This window comes from Crinia signifera, chromosome 5, assembly GCF_055691185.1.
Source record: "Crinia signifera chromosome 5, ASM5569118v1, whole genome shotgun sequence".
In the NCBI taxonomy this organism is placed as follows: Eukaryota; Metazoa; Chordata; class Amphibia; order Anura; family Myobatrachidae; genus Crinia; species Crinia signifera.
Window position 1 is genome coordinate 202932597 of NC_139221.1, and position 12690 is coordinate 202945286.

General features: G+C 45.2%; 1 protein-coding gene across 4 annotated transcripts in view; it reads left to right on the forward strand.

The window, feature by feature from the left end:
- The window catches only part of PDE1C (phosphodiesterase 1C), a 790350-nt gene extending 779510 nt beyond the window's left edge, over positions 1–10840 (forward strand). For all 4 annotated transcript variants that reach the window (XM_083188441.1, XM_083188443.1, XM_083188442.1 and 1 more), the window contains 2 exons: positions 7307–7363; positions 9034–10840. In XM_083188441.1, coding sequence (XP_083044567.1) covers positions 7307–7363; positions 9034–9206 — 230 coding nt within the window. In that variant the 3' untranslated portion in view covers positions 9207–10840. The remainder of the gene's footprint in view (positions 1–7306; positions 7364–9033) is intronic.
- The last annotated feature ends 1850 nt before the right edge of the window (positions 10841–12690 follow it).

A 12690-nucleotide genomic window follows, 5' to 3' on the forward strand; every position in this document is an offset into this window, starting at 1 on the left:
CCTTTACTGAATACATCTGTAAATGAACGATATGGTGTGGGTATCGACAAGGGTGGAGCTGAAGAGGATGAAGGACAGTTACCCTCACGTTGTGGATGGGTCTGGTAGACCGGAAGGATCTGAGGAATGCAAGTAGACTGGCAATCTGTTCCCCAGGCCTTGACCTCCATATTGGTCCAATCGATGTGTGGGTTATGTTTGGAGAGCCAGGGAAGGCCCAGGACCATTTGGTGTGAGGACTGTGGAAGAATGAAGAATTCGAGGGTCTCTTGATGTAGAGCTCCTATGAGCAGTGTCACCGGGGTGGTCTGATGGGTGATTTGTCCACTACGAATTCGACTCCCATCCACTGCAGTGAGGACCAGCGAGTGATCCAGGGGTTGCACAGGCAGGGCATGTTGGGTAACAAAAGAAGAAAAAAGGAAGTTTCCCGCTGCTCCAGAGTCCAATAGGGCCTGAACTCTTTTTCTCCCTTGGGGACACACAAGGGTAACCGGAATGGTGGAATCAGAAGAAGAGGGAGATGGAAGCAAGACTCCTAATCGGACCTCCCTCGGGGAGATTAGGAGCGGTCGTTTCCCGGCCGCAGCGGGCAGGAAGCCAATAAGTGAGCTGAGGAGCCACAGTACATGCATAGATTCTCTCGCCGTCTTCGGGACTTCTCTTCGAGAGAGAGACGGGAGCGGTTGATTTGCATGGGCTCATCTGTTGACACCGCAGGAGGCTGGGTTGGTTTGGAGGCTGGTGCGACATTGGAAGGAAATCGAGGGCGAAGGCGATCAGAGCGATTCCTCTCAAGTTGGCGTTCTTGGAGTCGCAGATCGACTTTGTTACATAATGAAATGAGATCAGCCAGGGTGGAAGGAGAATCGCGAGTTGCTAACTCGTCCTTGATGCGCCCGGCTAGGCCGTTCCAGAAGGCAGAAACGAGAGCCTCTTCGTTCCATCTGAGTTCGGAAGCCAGGGTTTGAAATTGTACGACATATTGTCCCACTGGGCGACTGCCCTGACGAATCCTTAGGATCTCCGTGGCTGCGGAGGACACTCTGCCAGGCTCGTCGAAGATGCGACGGAAGGAGGCCACAAATTCTTCATAGTTATTGAGGATGGGATCCGCACGCTCCCAAAGGGGGGACACCCACTCCAGGGCTGGACCCGCCAGTAGGGACACGATGTAAGCCACCCGAGTCTTGGGAGAGGGGAAATTGGAAGGCTGGAGGGTAAAATGGACGTCACATTGATTCAGGAATCCTCGACACCCTCTCGGGGACCCGTCATATTTACCGGGGGTTGACAGGTGTAGCTGGTGAGGAGCAGCTGGCCCAGGGGGAGCAGCAGGGGCCGAAGCTCCGGAGGTTGGTGCTGCTGAAACTGAGGGAGCCGCCTGAGGTGATGACAAGGTCTGGAGAAATTGAGCCACTTGACGCTGGGTAGTCTCTACTTGTTCCAATCGAGCCATGATGCCTTGAAGAACATCCGTCATGGAGGCCTGTGCTTCACCCGATTCCATCGGGTCAGTGCAAACTGTCACGGCTAAAGGGCTGGATGGAGTCGTGTGGTACACAGGAACCGGAGACGGACCAGGAGGAGTAGGATTGAAACGTGCAGGTTTAATAACGGATTTCATAAATGATAAACTTCACTCAAATACTTCTTTAAGTGACAGTTGGAATAAATTAAATAAAGTCCAGCACAATACTAATAACGGGCAGGGAAATCTGGAAACGTATACTTGGTGAGCCAGAGTACATAGATGAGGATCCGGAAGGAGGTTGATTTGATGACAGAAGAAATGGATCCGGATGACTGAAAGATGATGGAATGAATGAGTTGTATGAAGGAGGACAGCGGGAAGCTGTGCAGGGTAATTCTGGGACACAAGCAGGAACAAGCACTAGGTAGGACTTGCAGCATTGGTGTCAGGAGAAAACTTCCTTGTAGCAAGATGCAGGGAGCAAGGCACCAGAGTCAGGAGAGAAAGAGCCAGGATCCAGGAATCAGCTAGGAGTTGTGAATGACTCCAAAGACTCATTGCACTGACACTGAACAGCCTAGGCAGATCCCCTATATCCCCAGGGGATGGCTGCCATTGGCTGTCAGCACAGGATGAGGAGGGAACCTCCACTCTGGGCCAATCTGTCTCCTGCCCTCAACCAAGATGGCGACGCCGGCCTCCCGGCACCACTACTGCTGCCATCCCTACCCAGAGCTGCCGCTACCCGCACACCGCAGACCGGAGCCTGCACACGCTAGCCGGCGGCGGGCGCGGACGGGTGAGTACTGTACCCGCCGCGCTCCGTCGCGGCTACGTGTGACATATTCCTTGTTTGTGAATAATACCTACTTTTACTTGGTATTGTCACTATGACCATTGTAGTGCTTCTTTTTGACTTGCACCAAAATTTTAATTGCATCTACAGTATGTGAATTTTTGTAACAATGCTGTACACTATATTCATAAAGTATATTTTAAACACCTTAAGACATCTAACACTATTTTAAGAACTCCAGAACTGGAAAATGGGCACACGAACTTACCTTTATAAAAGTTGTATTTCCTTATTTCTCTTAAATTTAATCAAAAATTCAGTGGCCCATATAGAAGGTTTTAGATGCATTTTTTTTTTAAATAAATGAAATATTTCCTCTAAGGTACTTGTACCAGTCTACGCTATTTTTAGCCTATTTTTGGATCTCACACACAACCAATAAGAATTCCTACTGTATATGCTTTCTAATTTATGACATTACAGGACTCTACTGTACCTGAATGAATTCTTTTCATCTCTGTCATTTATTGGATGTTGGAAAATCACTGCCACTATGTTTAGAGAGTTATACTGGTGGTTCAGGGATGATGCAGCAGTTTGGGTCTGATTCAGCAGTTGGAGTGAGCACCTCCTACTTCCTACTTGGAAGTAGCAGTGATGCACAGATATGGTAATGAAGTAAGAGGTGTCTGGTATAAATAGGTGCCACATGCAAGCCAGCCACCACAACTCCAGGATGCATGAAAATCTATGGATATCCTGGCCTCTGTACTGCCCACAAAATGGAGGTAACATGCTCCATTTTCTGAAATGGAGGTCATCTGTTCCACTGTTCTAAAATGGTTGCAAACTTTCAATCTCTTCATGCTTGCAGCTGTAGTGCATCCTTCAATGCAGGACCCATATTTTACATGGGCAGTTCATGCCCTTAGCATGCACAAAGTACCAGTCATTGATATTTTGCATCTCATACCACAGACTCTTCAGGATCTGAATCAGGCCCTATTTTTCAGAGTGGGAGGATGCTGGTAGTCCACTCCAGAGAATCAGTGTCACTGTGAATAGAGACTTGTGCTTATGATGCAGATATACTGCAGCAATGACTGTGTTTGTGAGGGAAACTGTTATCCTACTCCAGTGTCACAGGGAATAGAGATTTGCACTCTCAGCTCAATGATGATGCAGCAATTTGTGCAGGAAGAATGGGAGTAAGAGGAGCGGGCTGTTATACCAATCCAGATTGCCAATGTCACTGATAAAGTATTCACTGTAGGTGGGGGTTTCTATAATATGGGGATATTATATAAAAATGTATTAAACATTGCATTTAGCATTAAGATTAGTATCATATTTGGTTATGTTATAATAGGAGACCCAGTAGCTGTAGCTCCATGTAGTTACTGACATGTTCCTACTCAAATTGATGAAAACAATGTTGTTCCATCTACTAATACTTATACACACATACTGTAATTTGGCCAACTGTACAGATTAAAATAATATGCTACTAACCAAGACATTGTCCCCGGCAGTGGCAGAACCAGAGGTGGGATTGCAGCACATTCCAAAATTTAAATAGGGGAGCCACAGCAATTGGCAGTCAGTCCCAGGCAGTGATGTTTGCCAGTGTTTGTTGTGACAGTTGGTGTGGCTTGCCTAATTGAGTTTTGGACTGTGTTGCAGTCCCTCCTCTGGAGTTGCCACTGATTAACAGTGGTGATAAAACATAAACATGATGAACTGGACTCAATCAGTAAAGTCAGTCCCTCATTAATAAAGTGGTCCATTAGTTGGATGTAACATTGGGTGGGTGACTTCAAGAATTGAGGGCTGAGAACTAGGATCTTTTAATTAGGGATGTATACCGGCCACTTTTCGGGTTTTGGGTTCTGATTACCATGAGGTTTTGGGTTCTAATGGGTTTTGCCAAAACACCTCCAAATGTTTTGTGTTTGGATTTTTTGGGTTTGGATTTTTTTGTTAAAAAAGCATAAAAACTGCTAAAATCACAGAATTTGGGGTTTATTTTGCTCCTACGCTATATTAACCTCAATAACATTAATTTCCACTCATTTCCAGTCTATTCTGAACACCTCACAATATTGTTTTTAGGGAAAAAGGTTGCACCGAGGTAGCTGGATAACTATGCTAAGCCACACAAGTGTGCAGCACAAACACGTGGCTCACGTAAGAGTGGCACTGCAGCGGTAGATACGGCAGTACTAGGCACCAGACAGGTAGATAAGGCAGTACTAGGCACAAGACAGTACAAGTCAGCAATACTAGTATATGTGCACCAGCAGAATTTATAATAATTAATTTTATTATATTAGGTACTGCTTGGCAGTTCCACACGTCAGTGCACCAGCAGCATGGAATTATTTTTCACAGTCACACGAAGGTATTATTTTTTAATTAAATTATATATAGCAGCCTAGTATGTACTAGGTAGGTACTCTTAGGCAGTAGCACTGCCAGTGGCAACAGTGGACTATATATATAATATAATTAATTATTAATATAATATATAATATATTACAGTACAGCACCAGAGGTAGGCCCCAGCACAGAGGAGACAGTAGTACTACAAGTACACAGTTAGACTGTCCTCCTTGCTAGGGAGAGCCCACCCTAAGCAGAGAGGAGAACAGAGTACACAGCAGCACTGAGGGAGACAGCCCCAGCGAATAAAATAATTACAGCACAGCATACCAGAGGTAGACCGCACAGAGGAGACAGTAGTACTACAAGTACACAGTTAGACTACACAGCAGCACTGCGAGACAGCCACAGCGAATAAAAAATATTGCGTTCAAGGTCAAGCTCAAGCCCCAGCAGCAGCACCAACACACCCTCTCCCAACCCACTACTAGACTGGAGTGAAGATGGGGGGCGCAGCAGCCGCTATTTAAAGCCTCGCGAAATCCGGCGCCGGGCCGCCCACACGGATGGACCCGAGTCAGACGGGAATCTCCGAGCGCTGCTCGGAACCGTGCTCGGAATGATGATGTCTGTGGGTGCTCGGATCTCTGGAGTCCGAGTCTGCACATTTCTACTTTTAATGGTCTTCACAATCACCACAGTCTGTGTTTGTACTGACTTGCTAGCCTCAGAGGCTCTAGGTATGAACAAAAGGGAAACAAGAAACCAAGTAAATGGGACTATACATATGAAAAAATATAGACTATCATTGAAATGTCAAAATTATTGTTTTGAAAAATTAATTTAAAAATATAGATGTAAAGTGGAGTCATGTTGAGAACAACACAGAAACAGGATAGCAGGTGCACAATACACCAGTAACATTTTTATTTATAATTTTATTTATTACCTTTTATAATGACTTATAACATTGTAGGACACGGAATGCATTTCCGGTAATATGTATTAATCCGGGGCTTCTTTTGGCAGTTTGAGGAGGCTTTCTTTTCCTTGCTGGCAGCAAGTGTTTTTGGAAGAAGGTTCTTGGCACATATTGTGATTTGACTCGGAGGGGATCTTGCATAGTCTATGACTTTGGTGTCTATTCATTTAATTTCTACAAAAGTAGGTCAAAATTAACATGACCTATATTTGCACCGTCCGATCTGAGAATGGGGTGGGCGGCTGATGTCCAGTGTCGTCAGCCGCCTATCCCCAGCAGGCAGCTGCCTGTGTTCGCATGGGGACGCCCAGCGTTTTCCTGGGTGCACCAAGTGTTTTTGTGGGAATGCCCAGGAAACACTGGGCATCCCCATGCTTGTGCCCCCTGCCCACCTCAATCCACCTCCCCCTGTGTGAATGCCTTGTCGACTTCGCAAGTCGCCAAAGGCATCTGCACAGTTACAGTATCTTACACCTGCTTACATAAGTAACCGTGGGTGCACTCCTTTAAAGGTATCTTTTAGGTTGTCACCACAGTGTAAACTGACCATGCATAAATAGTGCTTACATGCGCTTACATCAAACACTCATGGTAACTCCTATAACGGTACCTTTGTAAATGCTCACACTGGCTTACTTGAACAGGTGTAAAGATGTACATGTAAAGGTTTCTTTTCTTTTCTTTTCTATTTATCACAATGGTACCGATTTGCCAAACTTCTCATGGTGCAGATAAAGCAAACATGAGGCTTTTAATAAAATAAAAATAAAAACAAGGCAGCCTTGTACCGTAGAGCAAGTATAAACAAGATGGTAACAGTAGGATGATGAAACCCAGGTACTCCTGCTGTGTCCTTACCGAATCTGGGTTCGTGGGGGCATCCAAAAACACTCCTTTAACATGTTTCAACTCTCTTGGGTGTCTTTTTCAAGTAATGGATATGTGGTTATTAAGAATAAAAGTGTACCTTAGAGGTGACCTGATTGTGCTGCAAAACTATATCCAGGGTACATTCTTAGCAATACAAGATGTCTAATGAGTTTTCATACTATATTATGAATGAATGTAGAAGAGATATTGACATAGAAATGGGTATGGTATAACTTACTGTCCGACGGTCGTTTCTTTGACATTGGAATCCCAAATGTCAGTAGCCCGAGAGGGGGGCGAGTGCATTCAAGCCCCTTGAGGGCTTGGTGGCAAGATGCACTCACCACCGATTATTTTCTCCATCTATGGAGGTTGTGGACACCCACAAGGGAAAATAGCCTGTGTAAGTCGGGATTCCGATGTCGTAGAAACGTCCGTTGGAATCCTGACTGTCGGTAAATCATCTGACACTCAAATAAAAGGGTTCCTATTCTTTACCTAGGGAAGTGGTGAATGCAAAAAAAGGGGTCTATGTACCAAACTTTGGAAAAAGATAAAATGAATGAAGATAAAGTACCATCCTAAATGCCCCTAACTGCCATGTTACAGACTTACACATACATCAGCACTACAGTTATATAACACTAACTTAAGTTCTCCATGATCTCTCAAATATATACAGTATATGCAATTTCATAATGACAAATGTAATCTTAGTTTAATATTTGTTGTTTAATTTGTAGTACCATGGCACTGTAACTAATTCTAACTGACATTTAATATTTTTATTTTTCGTTTATAGACAAAGTTAACGATGCAAACTGCACTGTTGATTCTCCATATCTACTGAAATTGCCTGGTAAGACTGCCATACATGTAAAATCATAAATATGTTTGATATAAAGGGGTAAATGATGCTGATTTGCAAGTAGAATGGTGCTGTTATCCTAAAAGGAGCATAACTCATTTCGGCCAATCAGATAATACATGTACTAATCTAGTGGAAAATAACTAAATCAAATGTCTTATAGTGTGTTGTTGGTTTTTTTGGTACTGCTTTCCTAGCACGGCGCCCATCGCATTAATTGTGTACATTTTTATAAGGCATACAATCTGTGTTTTTTTTTTACACAGACCAGCCAGCAGGGGGCCGGAGCCGAGCCGCTCATTAGATATTCATATATTCACTGCACCCAATCATTACATATGCATGATCGGGTGTAGTGAATATACCCGGTCCCCTGCTGGCACCCCCGTGGGGGCAGCCTGTGCTGCCTGGCACCCGGGGAGCCCACCTCTCACCCACAAACTTTCTGGGGCAGGCATCTCCCTGCCTGCCGCCGTCCTCGGGCTCCCTGTGGCATCGCCCCAGGAGTTAAAATTCGCCAGTCAGGGGCAGTGAGCCCCTGGCTTGTTGAATACTGGAGCCGGCGAGGCTCTGGAACGCAGCGAGCAGTGGCGAATGTGCAGCGAATCCTAAAGGATTCGCTGCACGTCGTCAGTATTCTCATTGAATACTGCCCATTGTGTATAGCTGAAACAATAGTTACTGCCATGCCCACATTTGAAGATAGCAGATCTCAAAACAACCCAGGACTTGCACCATTTGTGTATGTGTGTTCAGCAGACTGCAGTGGCCTCTGGGAAGTGAAAGTAAATGTGATCACTAATGCAATCACTTTCTTTTACACATCTCAGGGACAGACTCCTATTGGAGCCCCTATGGGCAGTTTCACAAGCTCCGGCTCCTGCGGCGAAACCCCGCAAGGACAAAAGCTGTGCCGTACACAGTAGTTAATAAGGGACATGATTGTGTCCATTCACATGGGACGGCCATGGCCTGGCCGCCCAGTTTCAGCCAGATGTCACCACTGGAAGGGACGGCTGCTGGACTGTTGCCATCCCGACCATTGTAAACTTCTGTGTGCGGCACAGCTTCTTGGCCGTGTGGAGTTTTTCCGCCTGGAGGCTGCCGGTGTGTGTGTGAAAGGGGCCTATATGTGTACAATAGCACATTCAGTAATTTCTTATTGCCTCATATTAAAGCACTAGGAAATTATAATGATCAGGTTTAGGATATGCCCAAGAAAAATAATTGGATTGTGAGTAAAATTGTTTTGATGTGTACCTAGCTTAAGTCCACAAGAGCCAACATTACATATGACAGTAGCTGTTATGTAATCATGTTTATCAGTGGTATATTTATAATGGGTGCAATGTGTGTGGTGCACAGGGGCCCCTGAGTCCCAAGGAGGCCATTCCGCACACACTGCACCCATTCTTTAATACTCACCTTCCAGAGTCCTGCATTGAAAGCAGCAGTGCTCCCAAAATTGCTGGAAAATGGCCATTGCGCCATTTTTCAGGTGGTTCCCACATGCAGAAGAGTCTGAGCATTCTAGTGCTCAGACTCGAATGCGCTCAGTGCGCTAGGTGGCAGGCGGGTGCTGCGTTTGGGAAAGGGGAGGTGCCCCGACCAGAGGAGGCTGCAAATGGGCTTCCTTAACATAATACTCCTTTGTGTTACAGTGCTCAAACCCCAGCTGAGATATTTCAAGAGGCCAACTTACTGTACAACTACCCACCTACCCAGCTTCCAGAGGAAAACAGATGAAAGCATGGCAAAGCACAGACCAGTGGACCAGAGGGGAAGAATGAAGAAAATACAACATATTTCCCTACATTGGACCAAAAAATTATAGGAAAAATGCTTTACACATTGTGCTTTAGCAAATATTTGTGATTTTTTTTCACATAGGTTTAGATGGCGGTTTGCTATGTATCATTCAAAACACAGTACATGCATTTATTATTAATATAAGTGGGACCGGTTGCATCTGGCAGATTTAGTTGTCTACATAATGTCCAGGGATGAGATGTGTGAAACTTAGGGCTATATTTAGTTATAATTTCAGTCATTGAGTCCAGTGCTGAGGCGGAACAGGCCATTTCACAGAGGTGGGAAGGTCCAGAAATTAGCACTGGCTTGATAGGGGGTGGACGGGTAATGGGTACTAATTACCTGGGCCTGGGTTTACTGGAGTGGTCTGACTCTTGCATTGTGCATTGTCTTTGCTCTCTAGTGCATATGTGCTGTCTTCCTGAATATCACTGGGAAAATGGCGCTGGCTGAGGAGTAGAAACCCACTTTCTAGAAGGGCCTCCCGTTCTCTTGCACACCCACCACCTCCCCACATGATCTGAACAGCAATCCCTTGGGTAATTAAATTTTTTATGTTTTTTTTTTTAATGTGGCCATATTTAGGTCATGCCACATGCTGTACCAGAGCCCAGCATTGCTCTCTATACACCTCTGTCTGTGAGGCCTGATTTTGCTTTACCATGCGATTGCCATTTGTAAATAGTAATACCAGGTTTTCATAATCTTTTCACATCCTTTAGTGGTGCACAGGAAAATTAACAATGATTGCTTATCATAATAAGTGGTAGGGTATGCAGCCAGACATTTTGGTGGCACTTCATAAAGAAATTAATTATGATATATAAATATAAATGAGGTTCAACTAATTCTGCTGTATAGTGTGGTTAGGATGGAAATGGGAACACTAGTGGCCACATTTCCCTGTAAAGAGGGACAATGGAAGAAGAAGTCCATAGGCTTCTACGGGATAGCTCCCAAAGGGGCTAAACGCCAGAATATATTGTATTTCAGAGCTTGGTATAAACATACCTCCCAACTTCTGTTGATTGGAAATAGGGACACTTGTATAGCCGAAAAGGGGGCATGGTCTATGCTAATTAGGTCACGGCATATGCAAATTAGCCACGATTAGTTCACGCCCCCGTTTTCCCCCCTTCTGCAATGCTGAATAGACGCTGTGTGCATGCGCACAGCATCTATTCACTTCCGGCTCGGGGGACTCCCAACTGCCCCCCCGCCACGGGACACTGCCGGCCCCAGGTGGGACATAGGATCGTCCCAAAAAAGCGGGATGGCCCCGCGAAAAACGGGACAGTCGGGAGGTATGGTATAAATAGGAATGCAGCCAAAACACAGAACATAGGATATTTCGTTTTCAGTTTTGGCAACATTTGTGCCCTTAGAACAACCTGCAAATGCATCTACATGTACAGTAGATTTAACAAACTCACCTAAATAACATTATTTCAAAAACACTCTTATAATTCATTATGAACACCAACTTTCATACCGGACATTTGAAGAGTTCATGCTTTAAAGATAGGTCAGATGCTTTCATGATTATATATGTGGACGCTGGAAGGCGTGAAAAGTGCTAGTTATAAGCACCCATGTGACACCACCCAAAATACTTTTACTTTTCATGCTGGGCTGCTAACATTACTGTATGTTTGTCAATTTACACATACTCTCAAGAATATCATGTAATTATTCAATAAATTTGATAGCTAAAAAAGTATAATTTGCAATATCATGGCTTCCTTTAGATATTTGCCTTACTTTATGCGTATATAACTTTGCACATTCTTACATATCGATACAGTATCTCAGTAGATGTAATGACAGCATGGCTGCAGTGTAACGAAGTGACAATAAAGTGCCATCTGCAGCATATGCAGGCCAAGAGGTACCTTGAAATAACCTGGTCAGAGCCCAAACCTACAGGTGAAATACTTTCAGTGTAAGCAGCTAACATGGCCTAACAGTAGACAGTGCCTGTACGGTGTGGTGCAAGATAGCGTACCTTAATCTGGAGCTGGTGACGGCGGCGGCTTCTGGATTCTTTGCGGCTTCTGCTGGAGAACCTGTGGCAGGGAACGGCACAACCCAAGGGACCCACAGAAGACAACGCTACACATTTAGCAGCAACTGAAATTTATTTAAAGAATACGTAGTGCAATCCTGCTGCTCTTTCCTTACATAACTGCGTAAACATCACACTTACAATAACGACTGTATGAATGGGTGAATGAATGAATATCTCTGCAACGCTAACTAATAACCAATGACCACCTCAGTCCGTTTCAAGGGTCAGACTGTACTGGTCATGAGCATTCCTACCTACGGTACCGTAACACTAAACACTGGTGCAATAAATGACTGTTCTACATAAAATGACAGTCAGCAAAAATATTATAATAAAGACAAGGGTAAAGAGATTTACTTCAAAGACTGGTATTTCAAAACAAGATTACTTTACCGGTGTAATAAAGATTGTCCACAAGATGGCGCCGGGCACCTTATATATGCATACTACACGATAGTCCCTGAGTCGGAGTACAAGGTCCCACGAAGGCAAATCCTCACTCTGAATTAGGCCCTAACAGTGTGCACACTTGTCTACATAGACCCACAACAGGGTAACTCACAAAACGATCCTTATGAAAGAGGGGCTGGCAGATTCCTGTTTCCTGGGGTAACCTCCTGTTAGTAAAGCAGCAAACTGGCTTGCAGCCAGAGGGGCATTGCAGGTGTCTCTGGGCTGCTAATGTCGCAGGGTGATCACCCCAATAATAGTCGCCCCCCTATGCAGTGGAGAGCCACTTCAATAGCTGGGTAAAGTGGGCCAATGTGAGGTGCAGGCCAGCCTGGGGGTAGGGGTGCTCCTGTACCTTAACTCTCAGCTGCAGATGCCAGCTCCTGCTGGTCATGACTCTTCAGGGTCTCTCACTCCTCTCTGGGTCTCACTCCTCTCTGGGTCTCTCTCTGCTGGCCAGTCACGCTCCCTGGGACCTCTCAGCAGCACCTGATCTCCTCTTCAGTGCAGGACAGGGGAACAGCTTCTCCATTCACTGCACACACGCTGCTGGGCTTTCTCCTTCTCCTCTCTCTGAGTCTCACCCTGCTCCCAGCACATCTTCTCACTCTCTGCACACTTCCTCCCTCTCACCCTGCTGCTGGGATCACCTCTGACCTCTCAGCTTCCTGTCACACTTGCAGGGGAGCTGGGACACTAGCTGTCTGTTAACCCCTCACAGCCCTGCTGTTTCTATAAAAATGCAGTTCTTTCTCTGAGCAGCATTAGCTGCAATTGACCTTCTTTGAGGGCACAGGGACACCTCTGGGGTGGACTGCCACACACACACATGGTGCAATTGCAGCTTCTTATATTCACTATATCATACATTTAGTGGTTCCCAAACTGTGTGCTGTGGCATCCTGGGGTGCCTTAAGACACTTGCAGGGGTGCCTCGGGTTGGTGGTTCAGGAGTAATTCACATTGAAATTGGTCAGTATAATAAGTA